Source organism: Pristiophorus japonicus, chromosome 5 (assembly GCF_044704955.1).
Source record: "Pristiophorus japonicus isolate sPriJap1 chromosome 5, sPriJap1.hap1, whole genome shotgun sequence".
In the NCBI taxonomy this organism is placed as follows: domain Eukaryota; kingdom Metazoa; phylum Chordata; class Chondrichthyes; family Pristiophoridae; genus Pristiophorus; species Pristiophorus japonicus.
This window is the reverse complement of record NC_091981.1, coordinates 72,842,584-72,868,384: the sequence shown is the minus strand read 5'-3', so window position 1 is coordinate 72,868,384 and position 25,801 is coordinate 72,842,584. Positions and strand designations below refer to the sequence as shown.

At 44.2% G+C, this 25,801-nt stretch overlaps 1 protein-coding gene across 1 annotated transcript in view; it reads left to right on the top strand.

Annotated features, from left to right (window-relative positions):
• Positions 1-25,801, top strand: part of phactr1 (phosphatase and actin regulator 1) — a 523,423-nt gene that overhangs the window by 452,736 nt on the left and 44,886 nt on the right. The window contains exon 12 of the mRNA XM_070879882.1: positions 18,206-18,346. Within this exon, the coding sequence (XP_070735983.1) occupies positions 18,206-18,346 (141 nt within the window). The remainder of the gene's footprint in view (positions 1-18,205; positions 18,347-25,801) is intronic.

Below are 25,801 nucleotides of genomic sequence, written 5' to 3'. Positions count from 1 at the left end.
GCAGCGAGATGTTTTCGTGAAGCGCCGCATCTCCGACAGCAACTTTCCGTGCTTAATCGTACACGTGCCCTTGCCTGTAGTTACTGTGGCATTTCCACATAACAAATGACAAGCGCTATTATGTTCACCATTATTTTGACTCCGTTTTTGGACCCTTATTGTTACTGTGCTGTGATAGACGTTAATAATATAAAATAATAAGTAGAGGTGTTCAATTACTCTTAAACCGATGAAACCAAAAGGATACTTAATAGATTGAGGAAGAGAGTCCCACTGCGACACAGTGTGAGCAATTCAAGATGAAACAGAGCTCAGTGTATCATACTAATATGGCAGGGGGATGGGAACCAATGCAGAGAGACAGAGGGAAACAAAAAGGAGGCAAAAGCAAAAGACAGAAAGGAGATGAGGAAAAGTGGAGGGCAGAGAAACCCAAGGCAAAGAACAAAAAGGGCCATTGTACAGCAAAATTCTAAAAGGACAAAGGGTGTTAAAAAAACAAGCCTGAAAGCTTTGTGTCTTAATGCAAGGAGTATCCGCAATAAGGTGGATGAATTAACTGTGCAAATAGATGTTAACAAATATGATGTGATTGGGATTACGGAGACGTGGCTCCAGGATGATCAGGGCTGGGAACTCAACATCCAGGGGTATTCAACATTCAGGAAAGATAGAATAAAAGGAAAAGGAGGTGGGATAGCATTGCTGGTTAAGAAGGAAATTAAGGCAATAGTTCGGAAGGACATTAGCTTGGATGATGTGGAATCTATATGGGTAGAGCTGCAGAATACCAAAGGGCAAAAAACGTTAGTCGGAGTTGTGTACAGACCTCCAAACAGTAGTAGTGATGTTGGGGAGGGCATCAAACATGAAATTAGGGGTGCGTGCAATAAAGGTGCAGCAGTTATTATGGGTGACTTTAATATCCACATAGATTGGGTTAACCAAACTGGAAGCAATACGGTGGAGGAGGATTTCCTGGAGTGCATAAGGGATGGTTTTTTAGACCAATATGTCGAGAAACCAACTAGGGGGGAGGCCATCTTAGACAGGGTGTTGTGTAATGAGAGAGGATTAATTAGCAATCTCGTTGTGCGAGGCTCCTTGGGGAAGAGTGACCATAATATGGTGGAATTCTGCATTAGGATGGAGAATGAAACAGTTAATTCAGAGACCATGGTCCAGAACTTAAAGAAGGGTAACTTTGAAGGTATGAGGCGTGAATTGGCTAGGATAGATTGGCAAATGATACTTAAGGGGTTGACTGTGGATGGGCAATGGCAGACATTTAGAGACCGCATGGATGAACTACAACAATTGTACATTCCTGTCTGGCGTAAAAATAAAAAAGGGAAGGTGGCTCAACTGTGGCTATCAAGGGAAATCAGGGATAGTATTAAAGCCAAGGAAGTGGCATACAAATTGGCCAGAAATAGCAGCGAACCCGGGGACTGGGAGAAATTTAGAACTCAGCAGAGGAGGACAAAGGGTTTGATTAGGGCAGGGAAAATGGAGTACGAGAAGAAGCTTGCAGGGAACATTAAGACGGATTGCAAAAGTTTCTACAGATATGTAAAGAGAAAAAGGTTAGTAAAGTCAGAATCAGGGAAAGTCATAACGGGGAACAAAGAAATGGCGGACCAATTGAACAAGTACTTTGGTTCGGTATTCACTGAGGAGGACACAAACAACCTTCCGGATATAAAAGGGGTCGGAGTGTCTCGGAAGGAGGAGGAACTGAGGGAAATCCTTATTAGTCGGGAAATTGTGTTGGGGAAATTGATGGGATTGAAGGCCGATAAATCCCCAGGGCCTGATGGACTGCATCCCAGAGTACTTAAGGAGGTGGCCTTGGAAATAGTGGATGCATTGACAGTCATTTTCCAACATTCCATTGACTCTGGATCAGTTCCTATGGAGTGGAGGGTAGCCAATGTAACCCCACTTTTTAAAAAAGGAGGGAGAGAGATAACAGGGAATTATAGACCGGTCAGCCTGACATCGTGGGTAAAATGATGGAATCAATTATTAAGGATATCATAGCAGCGCATTTGGAAAGAGGTGATATGATAGGTCCAAGTCAGCATGGATTTGTGAAAGGGAAATCATGCTTGACAAATCTTCTGGAATTTTTTGAGGATGTTTCCAGTAGAGTGGACAAGGGAGAACCAGTTGATGTGGTATATTTGGACTTTCAGAAGGCTTTCGACAAGGTCCCACACAAGAGATTAATGTGCAAAGTTAAAGCACATGGGTTGGGGGTAGTGTGCTGACATGGATTGAGAACTGATTGTCAGACAGGAAGCAAAGAGTAGGAGTAAATGGGGACTTTTCAGAATGGCAGGCAGTGACTAGTGGGGTACCGCAAGGTTCTGTGCTGGGGCCCCAGCTGTTTACACTGTACATTAATGATTTAGACGAGGGGATTAAATGTAGTATCTCCAAATTTGCGGATGACACTAAGTTGGGTGGCAGTGTGAGCTGCGAGGAGGATGCTATGAGGCTGCAGAGCGACTTGGATAGGTTAGGTGAGTGGGCAAATGCATGGCAGATGAAGTATAATGTGGATAAATGTGAGGTTATCCACTTTGGTGGTAAAAACAGAGAGACAGATTATTATCTGAATGGTGACAGATTAGGAAAAGGGGAGGTGCAAAGAGACCTGGGTGTCATGGTACATCAGTCATTGAAGGTTGGCATGCAGGTACAGCAGGCGGTTAAGAAAGCAAATGGCATGTTGGCCTTCATAGCTAGGGGATTTGAGTACAACGGCAGGGAGGTGTTGCTACAGTTGTACAGGGCCTTGGTGAGGCCACACCTGGAGTATTGTGTACAGTTTTGGTCTCCTAACCTGAGGAAGGACATTCTTGCTATTGAGGGAGTGCAGCGAAGGTTCACCAGACTGATTCCCGGGATGGCGGGACTGACCTATCAAGAAAGACTGGATCAACTGGGCTTGTATTCACTGGAGTTCAGAAGAATGAGAGGGGACTTCATAGAAACATTTAAAATTCTGACGGGGTTAGACAGGTTAGATGCAGGAAGAATGTTCCCAATGTTGGGGAAGTCCAGAACCAGGGGACACAGTCTAAGGATAAGGGATAAGCCATTTAGGACCGAGATGAAGAGGAATTTCTTCACCCAGAGAGTGGTGAACCTGTGGAATTTTCTACCACAGAAAGTTGTTGAGGCCAATTCACTAAATATATTCAAAAAGGAGTTAGATGAAGTCCTTACTACTAGGGGGATCAAGGGGTATGGTGAGAAAGCAGGAATGGGGTACTGAAGTTGCATGTTCAGCCATGAACTCATTGAATGGCGGTGCAGGCTAGAAGGGCCGAATGGCCTACTCCTGCACCTATTTTCTATGTTTCTATGTTTCTATATTGTTGCTGCTGGTGGTAATCCACGATGTTAAGACTGGATGCAGAATATAAACATGTAAAAGCATAAAAGTAAAATCCTGCCGAGAATCTGCTTCAGTGACGAGTAATTTCTCTATAAAGTGACATTGCAAAGCTGTTGAATAGCTCCTGTGACTGATCGTATGTATTGTTGGATTTGTGAAATTAGACTGCAATGACACATTAGGCAACCCTAAAGGCAGCATTGACTCAGCCCAATAAGTTAAACCCTAGTTTATCTATTTTTACAATGTAAGTGAACTACAAGTTTGATATAAGTATTTGAAAATAACAAATATAAAATCATACATTGAAAGGGCAGGGAAATGAGATTATAGTAGCTGGCTGTAACTGAAGAACTCACACTAGCACAGGCACTTTGGATTGAATGGCCCCTTTCTGTGCTGTAATTTCTGTGAATCTCTGATTCTATATGCTGCTGTAAAACATATCGATAATGATTATACACACAGTATCATATTTGTAATTTCCTGACAGTTATAAAGTATATTGTAGAAAAGCCTCTGGTAGCCAACATTTATCTTTAAAAAATATCAATTTGTGTTCTCTGTCTGTTATTTAGTTATAAATTGCCCGAAGTTTAGTGGGAATATTTGGCATTGATCTATATTAGCTTTTTCCTCTATTTCATTATTTCCGCCTTCATTGATACTACATTTTGCAGGAAATTCTACTTAATAGAATCATAGAATAGTACAGCACAGAAAGAGGCCATTCGGCCCAGCGAGTCTACACCGGCTCTTTCGAACAGCAAGCTCAACAAGTCCCACTCTCCAGCTCTTTCCCCAATGGAGAAATTTAATGCGGAGAAGTGTGAAGTGATGCATTTTAGAAGGAAAAATGAGGAGAGGCAATTTTAAAGGAGGTGTAGGAACAGAGAGACCTGGGTTTGTACATACACAAATCTTGGACGCTGGCAGGATAAGTTGATATGGCTGTTGAAAAGCATAAGAGACATTGGCTTTATAAATTGAGGCATAGAGTACAAAAGTAAGAAGTTTTGCTAAACCTGTATAAATCACAGGTTGGAGCTCAGCTACGCTGGGCACCACACTTTAGAAAGGTCATCAAGGCCTTGGTGAGGATACAGAAGAGCTGTATGGTACCAGGGATGAAGAACATCAGTTATCTGGGGAGACTAGTGAAGCGGGGGTTATTCTACTTAATGCAGAGAACGATAAGAGGAGATTTAATAGAGGTGTTCAAAATGATATGGGGTTTTGATAGAGTCGATCAGGAGTAACTTTCCAATGGCAGGAGAGCCGGTAACCTGAGGATATGGATTTAAGATAATTGCCAAAAAAGCAGGTGGGGGAGATGAGGAGAATGCTTTTTACTCAGCTAGCTGTTATGATCTGGAATGCACTGCCTGAAAGGATGATGGAAGCAGATTCAAAAGTAACTTTCAAAAGGGAATTGGATATAAACTTAAAAAGGAAACATTGGCAGGATTATGGGGAAAGAACAGGGTAGTGGGACAAATTGGACTGCTCTTTCAAAGAGGCACATAGGCCGAATGGCCTCCTTCTGTGCTGTAAGATTCTGTGATTCTATATAACGTGGAATTATGATATATGTAATAATATATAATGAATGGCATGAAGTATATTATTTGTAGCTCCAATTTAGTATACAGTATTCACTGTTCATTATGTGGTCTCCTCTACATTGGGGAGACCAAACGCAGATTGGGTGACAGCTTTGCGGAACACCTCCGTTCAATCCACAAGTGTGACCCCGAGCTTCTGGTCACCTGTCACTTTAATTCTTTGCTCCACTCCCATTCTGACCTCTCTGTCTTCGTCCTCTGACACTGTTCCAACGAAACCCAATGTAAGCTCGAGGAACAGCACCTCATCTTTCAATTAGAAAGAATGGAAGACTTGCATTTATATAGCGTCTTTTATGACCACTGAATATCCCAAAGCACTTTACAGCCAGTGAAGTTCTTTTTGAAGTGTAGTCACTATTGTAATGTAGGAAACGCGGCAGCCAATTTACACACAGCAAGCTCCCACAAACCCATCATCATCATAGGCAGTCCCTCGGAATCGAGGAGGACTTGCTTCCACTCCCAAAGTGAGTCCTTTGATGGCTGAACAGTCCAATACGAGAGCCACAGACCCTGTTACAGGTGGGACAGACATTCGTCAAGGGAAGCTGTCGGTGGGGCTGGTTCGCCGCGTGGTCCTTCCACTGCCTGCGCTTGGCCTCTTCACGCACTTTGCATTGAGACTCTAAGAGCTCAACGCCCTCCCGGATGGACTTTCTCCATCTCGGGCGGTCTGCGGCCAGGGTCTCTCAGGTGTCAGTGGTGATGTCGCACTTTACCAGGGAGGCTTTGAGGGTGTCCTTATAACGTTTCCGCTGTCCTCCTTTGGCTCGTTTACCATGAAGGAGCTCCGTATAAAGCATTTGCTTAGGGAGTCTCGTATCTGGTGCATACTATGTGGCCTGCCCAGCAAAACTGATCGAGTGTGGTCAGTGCTTCAATACTGGGGATGTTAGCCTGATCGAGGACACTGATGTTGGTTCGCCTGTCCTCCCAGGGGATTTGCAGGATCTTGCAGAGACATCGCTGGTGATATATCTCCAGCAACTTGAGGTGCCTTCTATACATAGTCCATGCCTCAGATCCATACAGGAGGTCGGGTATTACTACAACCCTGTAGACCATGAGTTTGGTGGTAGATTTGAGGGCCTGGTCTTCAAACACTCTTCTCCTCAGACGGCCGAAGGCTGCGCTGACGCACTGGAGGCGATGCTGAATCTCCGCATCAATATCTGCCTTTGTTGAGAAGAGGCTCCCGAGATATGGGAAATGGTCCACGTTGTCCAGGGCCGTGCCGTGGATCTTGATGATTGGAGGGCAGTGCTGTGCGGCGGTGACAGGCTGGTGGAGGACCTTTGTCTTAAGGATGTTAAGCATAAGGCCCATGCTTTCATATGCCTCAGTGAACACATTGACTATATCCTGGAGTTCAGCCTCTGAATGCACAGACGCAGGCGTCGTCCGCATACTGCAGCTCAACGACAGAGGTTGGGGTGATCTTGGACCTGGCCGGGAGACGGCATAGGTTAAACAGCTTCCCACTGGTTCTGTAGTTTAGTTCCACTCCAGTGGGGGGCTTGTTGATTGTGAGGTGGAGCATGGCGGCGAGGAAGATTGAGAAGAAGGTTGGAGTGATAACGCAGCCTGTTTGACCCTGGTCCGGATGTGGATTGGGTCTGTAATGGATCAGTTGGTAAGGATCACGGCCTGCATGTCATCGTGAAGCAGGCGAAGGATGTTGACAAACGTTTGGGGGCATCCAAAACGGAGGAGGACGCTCCATGGACCCTCACAGTTGACAGTGTCAAAGGCTTTTGTAAGATCGAAAAAGGCCATGTATAAGCTGCTCCCTGCATTTTTCCTGCAACTGGCGCGCTGCAAAAATCATGTCTGTTGTGCCCCATAGGGGATGAAATACGCATTGTGATTCCGGGAGGAGCTCCTCGGCCACAGGGAGGAGAACTCAAGCGACAACTTTCCCAGTGGCTGAAAGCAGGGAGATTCCCCTGTAGTTGTCGCAGTCGGACTTGTCCCCTTTTTAAAGATGGTCACGATCACTGCATCTCTCAGATCTCCCGGCATGCTCTCCTCCCTCCAGATGAGAGAGATGAGGTCATGTATCCGCGCCAACAGTGCCTCTCCGCCATATTTTAGCGCCTCAGCAGGGAATCCATCCACACCCGTAGCCTTGTTATTCTTAAGCTGTTTTATGGCTTTGCCTACCTCGTGCAATGTTGGAGTTTCACTGAGTTGGTGGCGGGTCGCATGCTGTGGGATGGAATCGAGAGCACTCGAGTCAAAGGCAGAGTCTCGATTGAGGAGATCTTCAAAGTGCTCCTACCATCGGGCCCTGACAGCCTCGGTGTCCTTGATGAGTGTTTCCCTGTTCTTGGCCAGGAGTGGGGTGGGGCCTTGGGAGTTTGGACCGTAGGTAGCCTTGACTGCAGCGAAGAATCCTCGCATATCATGGCTGTCGACCAGTTATTGTATCTCCTGTGCTTTCTCCATCCACCACCTGTTCTTTAGGTCCAGAGTTTTTATTGGACCTGAGCATTGAGCCGTCTGTAATGTTTTACAGCTCTCGAGTTGGGCTGTTGCTTGAGACTCAGGAATGCTTTGCGCTTGCCATCTATTAGTTCTTCAATCTCCTGATCATTTTCATCAAAGCAGTCCTGATGTTTTCTGGTTGAGTGCCCAAGTGTCTCTTCACAGGCACTGATTATAGAGGCCTGGAGGGCAGACCAAGTGCTATGGGGATTCAGCATCTCAGGGTCATCAAGGCACGCCAGATTGGCTGTGAGGCACTGGCAGTATAGGGCTCTCTTAGCTGGGTCTCTAAGTGACCCAGCATTAACTTTTTTGCGGAACTGCTTCTGCTGTCCCCTCTGTTTTGGGGCAATATTAATGTTGATGATGGATCAGATTAGGCGGTGGTCCGTCCAGCAGTCGTCAGCTCCTGTCATGGCGCGGGTGATGCGCACATCCTTGCGATCCCTGGCTCGGACGATGACAGTCGAGCAGGTGCCACTGTTTGGAATGAGGGTGTTGCCACAATGCCTTGTATTTGCCCCTCTGGTGGAACAGGGTGTTGGTGATGCGGAGTTCGTGTTCTAGACATTTTGTCAGGAGTAGGGTACCACTGGAGTTGGCTTTCCTTACCCCCTCTCTGCCAGCAATGTGATAATGACCAGATAATCTGTTTTAGTGATGTTGATAGAGGGATAAATATCGACCAAGACACCAGGGATAACTCCCCTGCTCTTCTTCAAAATAGTTTCATAGATTAGACACTTTTCAGCCTTCTGGACTCAATATCGAGTTCAACAATTTCAGATCATAACCTCTGTCCCCATTTTTTTGAACAGCAGCTGTTGATGATTCTGCTATTCCCATTTACACCTCTTCTAGACCCATCTTTTGTTCTTTACTTTCCCCATTACCATCTCCTTTTGCTTTGTACAATCATATCTTTTGTTATTTAATCTCTCCTGCCTTCCACCCCATCACAGACCTTCCGCTTTGTTCTTTCCTCCCCTCCCTACTTTCCCTGCCTCTGCGTTCGCTTAAAATCTGTTACATCTCTAACTTTTTCCAGTTCTGACAAAAAGACATCGACCTGAAACGTTAACTCTCTTCCTCTATCCACAGATGCTGTCTGACCTGCTGAGTATTTCCAGCATTTTCTGTTTTTATTCTTAGCTCCACGTGATTACATGAAAGCAATAGCATATTAAAATAATTATCTTATTAGAAAAAGTTATTAAAACCAAACCACGGGCCAGAGACTATTAAGATGTTGGTTCCTCCATCAGTTGATCAAAGCTGTTGCTGGGGATTTCAAGCCCATAAAATAACCAGCACAAGAGGAAGGTCATCAGATCAGATAGAAGCAGCTTAATTGTTAGAAAACCCACTGCTACCCAGCGACACAGACATCTGTACCTGAGACTGCAGTGAATGGATGGCTGATTTTACACAAATTTCGAGACTCCAGCTGAACAAAGAGGAAATTAACAGACAGTTTATAGTTAAGTACTTCACACAAAGCACACGAATGTGTGGAACAGAGTACCCCAGGAGGTAGATACTGTCAGTAAATTCAAGAGGGAGTTGGATGTTTTTTTGACAAGCAAAGCAATAGATGAATATGTGACTTAAAAGATAATTGGATTTTAATGAATGGAAAATTGCGGGCTGCTCACTCCCAATTTCCTGATATGTGCAACTGGTGGATGAGGTTTCCTGCTGGCAGTACATACTTGGGAAATTCATCCATTAGAGTATACTCTAAAGATTTCATACAGTTGGATCGGATTGCAAAAGTCGCTGCCACTACTGTATATTCCCAAATTCATGTGACACATCTTTGTGTTCAGATGAGATTAAATAAATTGGAAAAGCTTCACTTTTTCACTTTTGTGGTTTTAGTATACCACCTGAAGCCTTCAACCTGTTACTGCTTTGCAGCACTCTCTGGCCAGTGTACTATTTTGTATCTGAGTATAATTACTACTCAATCATAATCCCAGGAATAAACAAGTGCACAGGGTATCTGAAATTGTAATCTGTCTTATTTTCATGCACTATTAATAATCGGTCTCTGAAATTTCTGTTATTATCATCTAAAATATTTAATAGTTTGCTCCAGTAAAATGTCGACATTCAGCATTTCTAAAATGTGAAAATGAATGAAGTGTTCAGCAAGTAAATTGTTTATTTATTGTACAAAGAATGGTTGATGGCACCAAACTGGGGAGTGTCAGGGAGACTCGGGTTCAAGAACTGCCAAAAACAGGTTAAACAGAAAACTCCATGCGGTGGGTGCTGCCATATTATGTCACTAGGAAAACCAACTGCTGCATAAGCGTGTGCAGAGCGAGTGTCTGATTCTTGTCAGAACACTTCATAAAATTGGGACAAAAATAATTAAATTTATACAATTATATGCAATCAATGTGATGACCGAGTCATATTGAGGAATGTGGCATAATTATTAATTTTAACTGATGGTAAAATTGTGCAGGCTGAAAATCAATTGCACTGATCTCTGTCCAATTTAAGCTCCGTCATACGAAGCTTTGCACCAGGAGTAAATCATAAAACATATGCCTTATATGTTGGTGTGATATATGGCTATGTAAGTGATGCCTTTGTGGAACAATAACATGGAGGCCTTCTTTGTACTGATTGGGTCAGTATAAAGGGATGCTAATAAACTAGCGTAAAAAATGGTTTGAGTTAATAGTTCCAGTGATGACAACAAATATTTTTGTTGATTTATATTAATGTCTTTTTCTGACCCATATGTTCTCATTTAGGTCCAGTCATTATTTAAACACTAAACAACAACAAATAGAACAACTTGCATTTACATAGCACCTTTAACGTAGTAAAACTTTCCAGGGTGCTTTAAAAAAGCATTATCAAACAAAATTTGACACCAAGCCACATAAGGAGATATTAGAAGAGGTGACCAAAAGCTTGGTCAGAGAGGTAGGTTTTAAACAGCATCTCAAAGGAGGAGAGAGAGGTAGAGGTAGAGGGGTAGAACGGTTTAGGGAGGGAATTCCAGAACTTAGGGCCTGGGCAGATGAAGACACGGTACAGGGGTGATGGGTGAATGGGATACAGGCAGCAGAGTTTTTTGGATGAGCTAAAGTTTACAAAGGGTGCAAGGTGGGAGGCCAGGCAGGACAGCATTAGAAAAATTGAGTCTATAGGTAACAAAGGCATGGATAAGCTAAGGCAGGGGTATCATCAATGTAAGCAAAGCTTTTCAGTAAAAAACACTGGTGCCATCAAAGTAACTTAATGAGATCTGATTCAGAGTTAGTGAGCTAGATTATTATTGTTGCTAGCTGGGTGTTAAGCATTGCCTTGGTGGAATGCAGAAAGGGAAATCTCATGGGGTGGATTGCACACTATTAACAAAACACACGTCACATTCTTTCCAGAGATCATGGTTGTCCACCAATTTCACCTTTCTTCTGTAAACTTGAATCCATCTAAAACTCTGCTGCCTGTATCTATTCATCCATCACCCCTGTGCTTGCTGACATACATTGGCTCCAGGTCCAGCAAGCCTCCATTTAAAAATGTTCATTCCTTGTTTTCAAATCCCTTCATGGCCTCACCCTTCCCTATCTCTGTAACCTCTTCCAGCCCTACAACACTCCTAGATATTCGCACTTCAATTCTGGTCTCTTGCACATCCCTGATTTTTATCACTTCACCACTGGCGGCCGTGCTTTCAGTTGCTTAGGCCCTAAACTCTGACATTCCTTCCCTAAATCTCTCCTTCTCTCTACCTCTCTCTCCTTCTTTGAGACACTCCTTCAAACCTTACCTCTTTCATCAAGCTCTTGGTCACCTTTTCTAATATCTCTGTATGTGGCTCGGTGTCACATAAGAATATAAGAAATAAGAGCAGGAGTAGGCCATTCGGCCCCTCGAGCCTGCTCCGCCATTCAATAAGATCATGGCTGATCTTCTACCTCAACTCCATTTTCCTGCACTATCCCCATATCCCTTGATTCTCTTAATATCCAAAAATCTATCGATCTGTGTCTTGAATATACTCAACGACTGAGCCTTTGCAGTTCTCTGACGTAGAGAATTCCAAAGAGTCACCACCTTCTGAGTGAAGAGGTTTCTCCTCATCTCAGTCCTAAATGGCAGACCCCTTAATCTGAGACTGTGGCCTCTGGTTCTAGACTCCCCAGCCAGGGGAAACATCCTCCCAGCATCTACCCTGTCAAGCCCTGTAAGAATTTTGTATGTTTCAATGAGGTCACCTCTTATTCTTCTAAACTCTAGACTACTCAATCTCTCCTCATAGGACAAACCCCCATCCCAGGAATCAGTCTGGTAAACCTTCAACTCTCTGCTTCTATCGCAAGTATATCCTTGTTAGGTAAGGAGGCCAAAACTGTACACAATACTCCAGATGCGGTCTCACCAGGGCCCTATATAATTGCAGTAAGTCATCTTACTCTTGTACTCAAATCCTCTTGTAATAAAGGCCAACATACCATTTGCTTTCTTAATTGCTTGCTGTACCTGCATAATAACTTTCAGTGATTTTATACAAGGATACTCAGATTCCTCTGAAGACCAACATTTCCCAATCTCTCACAATTTAAGATATACTCTGCTTTTCTATTTTTCCTACCAAAGTGGATAACTTCACATTTCTCCACTTTATATTCCAATTGCCATATTCTTGCCCACTCACTTAGCCTGTCTATATCCCCTTGAAGCCTCTTTGCATCCTCCTCACAACTTACATTCCCACTTTGCATTGTATCACCAGTAAACTTGGATAGATTACATTTGGTCCCCTCATCCAAATCATTGATGTATAGCTGGGGTCCAAGCACTGATCCTTGCGGCACCGCACTAGTTACAGCCTGACAATCCGCAAATGACACGTTTAGTCCTACTCTCTGTTTTCTGTCTGTTAACCAATCCTCAATCCATGCTAGTATATTATCCCCAATCCCATGAGCCCTAATTTTGTTTAATAATGTCTAGTCTGGCACCTTATCGAGTAACTTCTGAAAATCCAAATACATCACATCCACTGGTTCTCCCTTATCCATTCTGCTAGTTACAACCTCAAAAAACTCTAACAGATTTGTCAAACATGATTTCCCTTTCATAAATCAATGTTGACTCTGCCCAATCCTATTATTATTTTCTAAGTGCCTTGTTACCACATCCTTAATAATAGCTTCTAGCATTTTCCTTGCTACTGATGTCAGCTAACTGGTCTGTAGTTCCCCATTTTCTCTTTTTGTCCTTTCTTAAATAGTGAAGTTACATTTGCTACCTTCTAATCTGCGGAAACCGTTCTAGAATCTATGGAATTTTAGATGATGACAACCAATGCATCCACTATCTCTGCAGCCACCTCTTTCAAAACCCTAGGATGTAGTCCATCAGGTCCCCGGGGAATTTATCGGCTTTTAGTTCCATTCATTTCTCCCGTATTATTTTTTTACTAATACTAATTTATTTCATAAGAACATAAGAAATAGGAGCAGGAGTAGGCCATTTGGTCCCTCGAGCCTGCTCCGCCATTTAATAAGATCATGGCTGATCTGATCATGGACTCAGCTCCACTTCCCTGCGCTCCCCATAACCATCATTCAAAAATCTGTCCATCTCCACCTTAAATATATTCAACTACAGCTCTCTGGGGCAGAGAATTCTATAGATTTACAACCCTCTGAGAGAAAACATTTCTCCTCATCTCAGTTTTAAATGGGCCCTTATTCTGAGACATGTTTTAGTTTCCTCTCTGAGTGGAAATATCCTCTCTGCATCCACCTTGTCGAGCCCTCTCATTATCTTATATGTTTCAATAAGATCACCTCTCAGTATTCTGAACTCCAATGTGTATAGGCTCAACCTACTCAACCTATCCTCATAAGTCAACCCCTCATCTCCGGAATCAACTTAGTGAACCTTCTCTGAACAGCCTTCAAAGCAAGTAAATCCTTCCTTAAATATGGAAACCAAAACTGTACGCTGTACTCTAGGTGTGGCCTCACCAATAACCTGTACAGTTGTAGCAGGACTTCTCTGCTTTTATACTCTATCCCCCTTTCAGTTCCTCATTCTCGCTAGACTCTTAGTTCCCCACTATTTTTCCAGGAGATTTTTTGCGTCTTCTTCCATGAAGACACTGGGAAAAAATACTAGCACCCGCCCACTTTTTTTGGGCAGAATCATCAGAATGGGCGAAATCAACGCCCATAATATCGCCCAGCATTCATTTCCACACTGATGTAACGCTGAGATTCAATAATACCGCCTGCCCACTTTTTTTTGTCATAAAGAGCATATTTACCAAAACTAGCGGCCATGAGATCGCCCAACGTCAATTTCACCACCTTGCACACATATCACCCACAATATCGCTCTCCCAAAAAACTGCCCACAAAAATGGAACTGTTCTGAACGAACATCAATGGTGTGGCTGGAATTTTAAAAATCCCACTCTTACGTGAGGAGCTGATATCTGAACGATATGCCTGAAAGAGCGTTGAGGTGAGTGACAACGCTGACACACTGCTGTGTGTGTGCAGCTCAGACATCAATGGTGCCCATTATCTTGGTGCCAGTTAAAGTTTAAGTTGTATTTAACCCTTTCATGTTAAGGAATCACCAGTGTGTAATAGTGCAGCTATCTGAGACAATGCGCAACAAGGTTATGTTCAATAACAAAACTTTTATACCAACATTGGTCTGAAACCATAAGTATCACAGGGAATAACACCCAACCCCCGCCCACACCCCACTTTTTCTACCATTGACATAAATCACATGTTCAACATGCCCAGCAACACAGAATACAAAGGCAAAGCAGGAGCGTGGTTCTAGCCCCCATACATTACAACAAATTGCATACATCCAGATAGAGATATAACACAGCCATCACCTGCAGACATTCAACTCACTTTCCTTCGCCCCGCCCCTTCTTTTCCCCACCTCTACCCCTACCCCTCCTCGCTCCACGGCGCCTGGCCGAGGAGCTCCTCAGGCGGTGCCTCATTGGGGGAATGAAGGCAGATGCGGTCGCTGCACGGGTGCGGGAGCAGGGGGTGCGAAGGAGGCAACATTCTCTGAGCAGAAGCAGGATCTTGGTCCTTGCTCTCATCTGTCATTCGCAGTGGTAGTGCGGAACCTAGGGGTGGAGTGCCACGCTCGGGGACCACTGGGAGGCCTGTGCCAACAGTGTTCGTGGCTATCGCATCCAGGGCCTCCGCCATCCATGGATTGTACTCGGTCATGGTGGCCAGCTGTCGGGATATGCCCCCCAATGCTTCGATGAGCTGGTCATCCATGTCTACAGTCCTCCTGGACAACTGTACCATCTCTCCGCTGTCACGTGTGGCGCTTGTGGAACAGACCTGCCGAGTCCATGGGACCTTCGCGGGGTCGGCGCTGTCCTGGGGACAAATGGGGTGTCCTGTGGTGAGGTGCTTGGGGCTGGTACCTTCAGAGTGGAGGTAAGAATGACCGGAGGACAACTGGAGGACCTTGGGGTGGAATGGCTTCTGGAGCGTCGCAATGCAGGTTCCTCAAAGTCCGCGCTCTCATCCGTGGAGAACAGACCCAGAGAATTGATGGGCGAAAATCAGAGCTCCTCAGATGTAGGATCGTCTGCCGACTCCTGCCCCGCGCCCCCACTTTCTGGCCTCTGTGGTCTTGCTTTGGGATGCACTGCTGGCTGAGCTGACAAACACAAATGAGTTTATTAGGAGAAGCGGGTGCTAGGGTCACAAGGTGAGTCCAGCGCTACACACAGCATATGCACGACAAAAGCACTACCGCTCTCAGAATCGTCGCAGACATCACATTTCATGACCATCAACATATTTGCATTCCAGTGATTTTCATTAGGCCAGCATTATTTTTATGATAATTTTGGAAATCATCTATCATATATGATTGTTCAGATGTGAGTGGGTGTGGCATCTATTGACTTCACATCACGCAATGGTGTAAGCTTTACTCACGTGGCATCACTTCAGGGTCTGCAGATGCGTCTGTGGCTGTCCGGGGGTGCTTCCCCATGAGTGTGAGCACCCGCTCCTCCATCTCTGTGATGTCGCTGGGGACTGGTGGCCCCCCACCCGTTCGTCTCTGCAGGGACCTCATCGTCGATAGCTTCTTCTGTAAAAGGTGACAGGACGACATGGCATGAGATCATTGTGTGATATCATTGCTAGGTACTGTCACAGACACTGATACAACACATAACCGACAGATGTAATTATGATTATTATGAAAATTATCATTCTTTACCTAAAGACGTACACCGTGACCGCAGGCTTTGAGTAAAACATTCCCAGTAAAGGTGAAAGACCTCACATCTGATGATAGTCACTCATGACTGTTACAAATCAAATTATATAAATACATAAGTACATGTAAATCAATGTAATACTTACTCTTGCGGATCCCACAAGGTCGTTCCATCGTTTGCGGTATTGGTTGCCCTCACGCACCTCGTTGGTCACTGATGAGACCACCTCTGCTATCTCGATCCATATCTTCTGTATGCCTTTGAGGTGGACTTCCCACGCTCTCCCTGTGTCAAATCACCCCAGCGTGACTCGACCTCCTGCAGGAGGGAGGCATTTGCCATGTCTGAGGACCTCCTGGCTCTTTTGCGCCCTCCAATGTGCTCCTCTCCCACCTCACTGCTCTCTCCAGCGTCAGTCTCCACAGCATGCTGTGATGCCTCCTCTTCTCTCTCCATTATAGGCCAAATTCGAGCAACTATGTGGCTGGTAACAGCTACTTTTTGTTTGCCGACTTGCTGTGAGGCTCGAAAGTCTCCCTCCTTCCTCCCAAAGCAGCCACACCACACCCAGACACGCCTTCAGTCCCTCTGAGCTCCCTCTCTCTCTGTCTCCTCTTCTGTGCATGTCAGAATGACCCTTGACCTCCTGAATCGCGGGAATCGAGCGTTGCCATGCTGTTGCTAAGGACACCCACTTTACGGCAGAAGGTCAAAAATATTTAACTCTACCGTCCATTTTATATCGCTCACGGTAATGCCCATTTTCAAAAATGAAGACTAGGTGCTTTGAGAATGGGCGAGAAGCCGGCTATCTGAAAACCCTTTTTTAATGCCCACACCGGAAGTATCGCCCAAAAACCACAAACGTGGAGGTTCTAGACCAGAACTAATATATTTATTTACAAATAAAATATTATATGGAAGAATGAAGACACAGCAAACTATGTATAGTATTGTTAACAGCGTAAGTGTGGCTTTGCATTGTTTTGCCTGAGCAGACCTATAGAAAATCATTGGGGACAGACCTGTGATTTCCCAATTTGTGCTCATGATGGGCATGGCTCCATGTCAGGAGCACATTCATAAAATTGGTCAATCAGAGATAAAGCACTAAATAACCTGGTAATACATTTACCGCCACTTTCTAGGTCAGCAACAGAGCAAAACAAGGAAATGGACAAAGCCAACATCTGCTGACAAAGTATGATGTCAGGGACAGACATTCAGAAATATTGGAAAGTTAGTGTCCATAGGTGGATTCTGAATAAAGTCCAGTACTGTAAGTCGTTAAATAGTGTACTAATTCACATTTAATGAGAATCACTATGGGAGTAATATTATGGATCTGTGCAGTCAGCAGGGATCTTTTCCCACAGCAGTGTAAAGCAGAAAATTCACATGTGCACTGCCCACTGGTTTCCTTGTTGTCATCGTAGGCAGTGTACTTGATTTTCTGACATGTACTGATGGCGGGTGAAATTCTTCGCCATCAGTTAACGTTTCACATTGGGGGGAAGATTGCGGTTGGAGGCTTCCTTCGTACGAATGCATCCGACCCAAAAAAATGTTCGAAACTACCTGTTGGTCCTGGAGAAATGTAGGCCTTCATTCGCTGTGCAGCATACAGGGATTTGTCTTCCACGTATGGACGCCTATGTTGCAATTACGTGGGCCTGGACCACCAATCACGAGGTAGCATTCTCATTGATAAAAATGGGAACTCCATTTGTACGAGACCCCATTACTATCAATGAGAATAACCCTCGAAAACAAGAAACACAGCACAATAAATTAAAGAAACACCTCACATCTTTAAAATTAATTGAAATTAAATGTAATTAAATGTTTTAGAAAAAAATATATGCATTAGAATTTTTTTTAATATGTTTTAATAGGGTTAGAAATGAACTTAACTGAATGGATAGGGTTTTAGATAGAAAATGAGTGATTAAATGTAATTTTTCTATGTTTTAAAAGTGTTATGCTGGTAAAAGTAATCTATGCGTATGCTTTTACCAGACGTAAAGGTTTGAAGGACATTCGCTGGGCATGAGTTGGGCAAATAGCCCAATTTCTCCCGCGCGGATGTCCTTCTCCTGGCGATGCGTAGAAGAAATTTTGACAGATCGGAAAAGCCCCGAAAACCGGCTTTTGCGAGGCCTCGCAGGGTACGCACTTTATACGAACCCAGCAAAGCAGCTATTAACGGCCAATTAAATCAATTGAAATGCCTACCCTGAAATGTGATCTGATTATCTGTGTGTTGGTAAGATTAGTTACCTGCAAAGTAACCCTATACTATTAGAAATGACTCTTGAATGAGCCACCTCTATCTATTAGTAATGGAAAAGATTACAAACAGGTTACTAACATTGTCTTGTAAATCTACACTATCAATTTTATTTTTTCTAGCTTAGCCAAAGGCCTACTGTGGAGGAGTTGAGGGAGAGAAAAATCCTAATTCGTTTCAGTGACTATGTGGAGGTGGCTGAGGCCCAGGATTATGACAGACGAGCAGACAAGCCATGGACAAGGCTAACAGCTGCTGACAAAGTAAGATGTCAGGGACAAACATTAAGAAATATTGGAATAGTACAAGAATTGAGAGTTATTTTTTGACCAACTGGATGTCTTACATGCACAGAAACCCATCATAAAAACAAACTGTTGAGAAATATTTACACAGGTAAATTTCATTTTGCCCAAAGTGCAGTATACACTCACTCCCCTTAATGAGAAGCACCACTTAGCTAAGTGTAGAGAGCTTTGTGCAAGTTGTCAGAACCAAGGCTTAGGGGTGAATGCATCACATCTTCCTGATCATTGCATGAACACACACTATATTCATCAAATTGTATTTCCGCTGATTTGAGATTCAGACTTTTATCAGCTTATCGCTCTGCAACCCAATTATGGTAGGCACTAAACTCTGGATATGTGAGCAGTTATCCTCTTACGAGGCCTTCAGGTAACACATTTGAGCAGTTGTATGCCCAACTCTGGAGTTTCTCATTAGCTGTATGACAAGCATCTACTTTCAGTATGGACTAATGCAAAGACCTGATATTCTAGGTGCCCAATTCCAATGCTGCATGCCAGAGCTTCACTAAGAGCTTAATACAGGGACTTTTGGAAAAGGGGCACACCTGCCATGAGGTTGGCTTCCACACTGGGTTGCTCTCCCTGAAACTGTTTTTCCTTTTTACACAAATCCGCCTCACAGCTGGATCTTGCACATAAACCAAAGGATGTTCTAGTTGCCTAGAAGTTATAAACCGTGAAGAACACATGTCATATGTCCTACTCCTGCTTCTATTTCTTATGTTCTTATACTGCACCTGGGAGCACCCACCTCCATAATGCAGTGGTTAGCTTATTGTTCAATATGGTGGCTAGAGTGCCCTAAATTGACAGGTCAGCCCAACAATATCAGAATATCAACTACGAAAAGGAATGTCATCATTCTTTCAGAAATGAGCAGAACAGTTTGAGTATTGAGCATTGAGAAAGTTGATTTACAATAAAACTAAACAGAGTTAGAGAATGAAGTTGGTTCTCATATTTGAAAAGAGTAACCCTACAGTAACATACTATATTGAAACCTTACTCATGCATTGGGCAAATTGCAGATAAGCATTTAGAGAAATCCTCTCAAGGCTATTCGTACTGCTGCAACATGGAACAGTTGTCATTTTTGTACCTATTGTCAGCATCAAGCTGAGGTGACGTATAATACAGCTCCAATGATATGCCCTTAGCTCCAACCTCAGAAAAGCACCTTCTATAGAGTAAATTTTCCCTTTTCCTAAACTAGTTGTGAACTCTCTTAATGGAGGAGCTGGAGAGCATCTTGCTGCACATCAGTGGGGCCATGAGGACCCAGCTCTATGCTGATATCCGTCCTAGAGAGAAGGTGAATGAGACTTTGCCATCTATCCTCCATAGCTAGCCATGTAGTCTTTAGAGAGACAATATGCTCCTGTGAGTGGTGCATTAGCTGCTCCATGCAAGTGGCCATCCTATCCATGGAGGAGCCTACAGTTGCCATCGCCTGCCCAGGTAGGGAAAATTATGGCCAATGTCTATGGAAGTACTTTCTACAGTCGATTTTAAAAACAGGTTCCATATATGAGACTGTTAGATAAATTAAATTGATGTCAAATTATTGACTTGGTTAGGAGGTAGGAGATAGAGAGTAGAGATAATGAGTATGTACTAAAAACTAAAAAAAATAAAAATCATGGTTTAAAAACTAGTATTAAAACACTCTACCTAAACGCACGCAGCATTAGAAATAAAGTAAATGAGTTGACGGCACAAATCATTACAAATGGGTATGATTTGGTGGCCATTACAGAAACGTGGTTGCAGGGTGGCCAAGACTGGAAATTAAACATACAGGGGTATCTGACGATCCGGAAAGATAGACAAGAAGGGAAAGGAGGTGGGGTAGCTCTGTTAATAAAGGATGATATCAGGGCAGTTGTGAGAGACAATATTGGCTCTAATGAATAAAATGTTGAATCATTGTGGGTGGAGATTAGAGATAGTAAGGGGAAAAAGTCGCTGGTGGGTGTAGTTTATAGGCCCCCAAATAATAACTTCACGGTGGGGCGGGCAATAATCAGGGGAATAATGGAGGCATGTGAAAAAGGAACGGCAGTAATCATGGGGGATTTTAATCTACATATCGATTGGTCAAATCAAATCGCACGGGGTAGCCTTGAGGAGGAATTCATAGAATGCATACGGGATTGTTTCTTAGAACAGTATGTTACAGAACTTACAAGGGAGCAAGCCATCTTAGATCTGGTCCTGTGTAATGAGTCAGGAATAATAAACGATCTCCTAGTAAAAGATCCTCTCGGAATGAGTGATCACAGTATGGTTGAATTTGTAATATAGATTGCGGGTGAGGAAGTAGTGTCTCAAACGAGCATACTATGCTTAAACAAAGGGGACTACAGTGGGATGAGGGCAGAGTTGGCTAAAGTAGACTGGAAACACTGACTAAACGGTGGCACAATTGAGGAAGAGTGGAGGACTTTTAAGGAGCTCTTTCATAGTGCTCAACAAAAATATATTCCAGTGAAAAAGAAGGATGGTAAGAGAAGGGATAACCAGCCATGGATAACCAAGGAAATAAAGGAGAGTATCAAATTAAAAACCAATGCGTATAAGGTGGCCAAGGTTAGTGGGAAAATAGAAGATTGGGAAAATTTTAAACGACAGCAAAGAATGACTCAGAAAGCAATAAAGAAAGGAAAGATAGATTACAAGGTAAACTTGCGCAAAACATAAAAACAGATAGTAAAAGCTTTTACAGATATATAAAACGGAAAAGAGTGACTAAAGTCAATGTTGGTCCCTTAGAAGATGAGAAGGAGGATTTAATAATGGGAAATGTGGAAATGGCTGAGACCTTAAACAATTATTTTTCTTCGGTCTTCACAGTGGAAGACACAAAAACCATGCCAAAAATTGTTGGTCACAGGAATGTGGGAAGGGAGGACCTTGAGATAATCACTATCACTAGGGGGGTAGTGCTGGACAGGCTAATGGGACTCAAGGTAGACAAGTCCCCTGGTTCTGATGAAATGCATCCCAGGGTATTAAAAGAGATGGCGGAAGTTATAGCAGATGCATTCGTTATAATCTACCAAAATTCTCTGGACTCTGGGGAGGTACCATCGGATTGGAAAGCAGCTAATGTAACGCCTCTGTTTAAAAAAGGGGGCAGACAAAAGGCAGGTAACTATAGGCCAGTTAGTTTAACATCTGTAGTGGCGAAAATGCTTGAAACTATCATTAAGGAAGAAATAGCGGGACATCTAGATAGGAATAGTGCAATCAAGCAGACGCAGCATGGATTCATGAAGGGGAAATCATGTTTAACTAATTTACTGGAATTCTTTGAGGATATAATGAGCATGGTGGATAGAGGTGTACTGATGGATGTGGTGTATTTAGATTTTCAAAAGGCATTCGATAAGGTGCCACACAAAAGGTTATTGCAGAAGATAAAGGTACGCGGAGTCAGAGGAAATGTATTAGCATGGATAGAAAATTGGCTGGCTAACAGAAAGCAGAGAGTCAGGATAAATGGGTCCTTTTCGGGTTGGAAATCGGTGGTTAGTGGTGTGCCACAGGGATCGGTGCTGGGACCACAACTGTTTACAATATACATAGATGACCTGGAAGAGGGGACAGAGTATAGTGTAACAAAATTTGCAGATGACACAAAGATTAGTGGGAAAGCGGGTTGTGTAGAGGACAGAGAAAGGCTGCAAAGAAATTTAGATAGGTTAAGCAAATGGGCTAAGGTTTGGCAGATGGAATACAATGTTGGAAAGTGTGAGGTCATCCACCTTGGGAAAAAAAACAGTAAAAGGGAATATTATTTGCATGGGGAGAAATTACAACATGCTGCGGTGCAGAGGAACCTGGGGGTCCTTGTGCTTGAAACTCTTTTTGGAGTTCACCTGCAAAAACATAAAACATTAAACGGTGCCACCCGACCTGGGTGACACTCCAGACATTTACAAGGCCCTTTTTTTTTCCCCCTTTTTTTTTTGTGTTTTTCTTTTTTTGGTTTTTTTTTTTGGGCACTAAAATCACAATTCTCCCCAGTGCCCCCTATAAAAGGGAAGGGGGACACTAAAAGCACCGGCAATTAAAACAAATTAAACTTAAAAACGTAAAATCAAATTAAAATTTGGTTGCCGGGCGTGATGATGCACTCCAGTCCCTCCGGTGCCCACCTCTCGCGGAAGGCCGCGAGCGTACCGGTGGACACCGCGTGCTCCATCTCCAAGGACACCCTGGACCGGATGTAAGAGCGGAAGAGAGGCAGGCAGTCAGGTTGAACGACCCCCTCGACCGCCCGCTGCCTGGACCGGCTGATGGCACCCTTGGCCGTGCCCAGGAGCAGTCCTACGAGGAGGCCTTCGGACCTACCCGCTCCCCTCCGCACAGGGTGCCCAAAGATCAGGAGAGTGGGACTGAAGTGCAGCCAGAATTTCAGGAGCAGCCCCTTCAAATAATAAAACAGGGGCTGCAACCTTGTGCATTCCATAAAAACATGGAACACGGACTCTTCCAGACCGCAGAAATTGCAGGCGGCCTGGGAGTCCGTGAACCGGCTTAAAAATTTGTTGCACGGCACTGCTCCGTGCACCACCCTCCAGGCCAAGTCCCCGATGAATAGTGGGAGGACCCCTGCGTAGAGTGCCCTCCATCGGGGACCCCCGCCTCCTCCGGACGGCAAGATGGTACGCCATGGCGTGTCCGGACGGCCGGCGAGGATTCCTTGTGCTTGAATCCCAAAAAAAGTTAGTTTGCAGGTGCAGCAGGTAATCAGGAAGGCGAATGGAATGTTGGCCTTCATTGCGAGAGAGATGGAGTACAAAAGCAGGGAGGTCCTTCTGCAACTGTATAGGGTATTGGTGAGGCCGCACCTGGAGTACTGCGTGCAGTTTTGGTCACCTTACTTAAGGAAGGATATACTGGCTTTGGAGGGGGTACAGAGACCATTCACTAGGCTGATTCCGGAGATGAGGGGGTTACCTTATGATGATAGATTGAGTAGACTGGGTCTTTACTCGTTGGAGTTCAGAAGGATGAGGGGTGATCTTATAGAAACATTTAAAATCATGAAAGGGATCAATAAGATAGAGGCAGAGAGGTTGTTTCCACTGGTCGGGGAAACTAGAACTAGGGGGCATAGCCTCAAAATACGGGGGAGCCAATTTAAAACCGAGTCGAGAAGGAATTTCTTCTCCCAGAGGGTTGTGAATCTGTGAAATTCTCTGCCCAAGGAAGCAGTTGAGGCTAGCTCATTGAATGTATTCAAGTCACAGATAGATAGATTTTTAACCAATAAGGGAATTAAGGGTTACGGGGAGCGGGCGGGTAAGTGGAGCTCAGTCCACGGCCAGATCAGCCATGATCTTATTGAATGGCGGAGCAGGCTCGAGGGGCTAGATGGCCTACTCCTGTTCTTATGTTCTTATGTTATGTACTCATATTAGAGATGGACTCCTCCATTCTCTAAAAATTTGCAGTCATCACACTCGCAAAACCTGTCAGAGCCCCCTGCACTTCTTCGTGCACCTCCAGGATCACCCGCTTTCTGAATGGCCCCCAAGTGTTTACATGCAGCTGAGCAGAGGTGGGAGCGTTCGCCGACCACTGGCAAGGACACTCCACTGCTGTCCCTGTCTCGACCATCTTCTCTTGCTCACTTGTGAGTTGTGGGATACCAGGTGACAACACCATTCTATCTTGCTGGAGGAGTTGTCTTCCTCTTCCTCCTGTATAGCATGGGGTGGGGGGCGGGTGGCGGGGGGTGGCTCTTGATGGACCTGTGGGAGAGTAAAAAGATGAGTTAGATATGTCATATGAAGAATGGGTACAGATACCATAATGCATATGATGACCATTCACTGGCTGTGACATCATTCCCCATGTAGCTGTATGATATATAATTTTAGCACCAGATTGCTGAGATGTCCCCATCTCTCCATCTCCTACTTCCAGCGACTCGGCAAACCAGATATTTTTAAACCAGCCTCCTCTGCTGTTGCAAGGTTTGCAAATGGTGGGGCGCCACCACCAGTTCTCTCCCTCTTCCTCTTATTTTGGGCTCTCTTTTCCTGCAAGAAGGGAACGAAGAGAAGGTTGAGTGAGAGTGATGGAATCAGTGGAAGGATTGTATGGGTTCGATCTTTAGAGGGAGACTATGATGGAGTGGGGTGCCAAAATGAAGTGGCCTCCTTCTGTGTTGTTAGTTGTTATGATTGTACTAGATGAAGGTGAGTGTGACGGGGTAGCTAGTAAGATGGGGATGTCATAACGGGGAACAAAGAAATGGCGGACCAATTGAACAAGTACTTTGGTTCGGTATTCACTGAGGAGGACACAAACAACCTTCCGGATATAAAAGGGATCGGAGGGTCTAGTAAGGAGGAGGAACTGAGGGAAATCCTTATTAGTCGGGAAATTGTGTTGGGGAAATTGATGGGATTGAAGGCTGATAAATCCCCAGGGCCTGATGGACTGCATCCCAGAGTACTTAAGGAGGTGGCCTTGGAAATAGTGGATGCATTGACAGTCATTTTCCAACATTCCATAGACTCTGAATCAGTTCCTATGGAGTGGAGGGTAGCCAATGTAACCCCACTTTTTAAAAAAGGAGGGAGAGAGAAAACAGGGAATTACAGACCGGTCAGCCTGACATCGGTAGTGGGTAAAATGATGGAATCAATTATTAAGGATGTCATTGCAGTGCATTTGGAAAGAGGTAATATGATAGGTCCAAGTCAGCATGGATTTGTGAAAGGGAAATCATGCTTGACAAATCTTCTGGAATTTTTTGAGGATGTTTCCAGTGGAGTGGACAAGGGAGAACCAGTTGATGTGGTATATTTGGACTTTCAGAAGGCTTTCGACAAGGTCCCACACAAGAGATTAATGTGCAAAGTTAAAGCACATGGGATTGGGGGTAGTGTGCTGACATGGATTGAGAACTGGTTGTCAGACAGGAAGCAAAGAGTAGGAGTAAATGGGGACTTTTCAGAATGGCAGGCAGTGACTAGTGGGGTACCGCAAGGTTCTGTGCTGGGGCCCCAGCTGTTTACACTGTACATTAATGATTTAGACGAGGGGATTAAATGTAGTATCTCCAAATTTGCAGATGACACTAAGTTGGGTGGCAGTGTGAGCTGCAAGGAGGATTCTATGAGGCTGCAGAGCGACTTGGATAGGTTAGGTGAGTGGGCAAATGCATGGCAGATGAAGTATAATGTGGATAAATGTGAGGTTATCCACTTTGGTGGTAAAAACAGAGAGACAGACTATTATCTGAACGGTGACAGATTAGGAAAAGGGCAGGTGCAAAGAGACCTGGGTGTCATGGTACATCAGTCATTGAAAGTTGGCATGCAGGTACAGCAGGCGGTTAAGAAAGCAAATGGCATGTTGGCCTTCATAGCGAGGGGATTTGAGTAC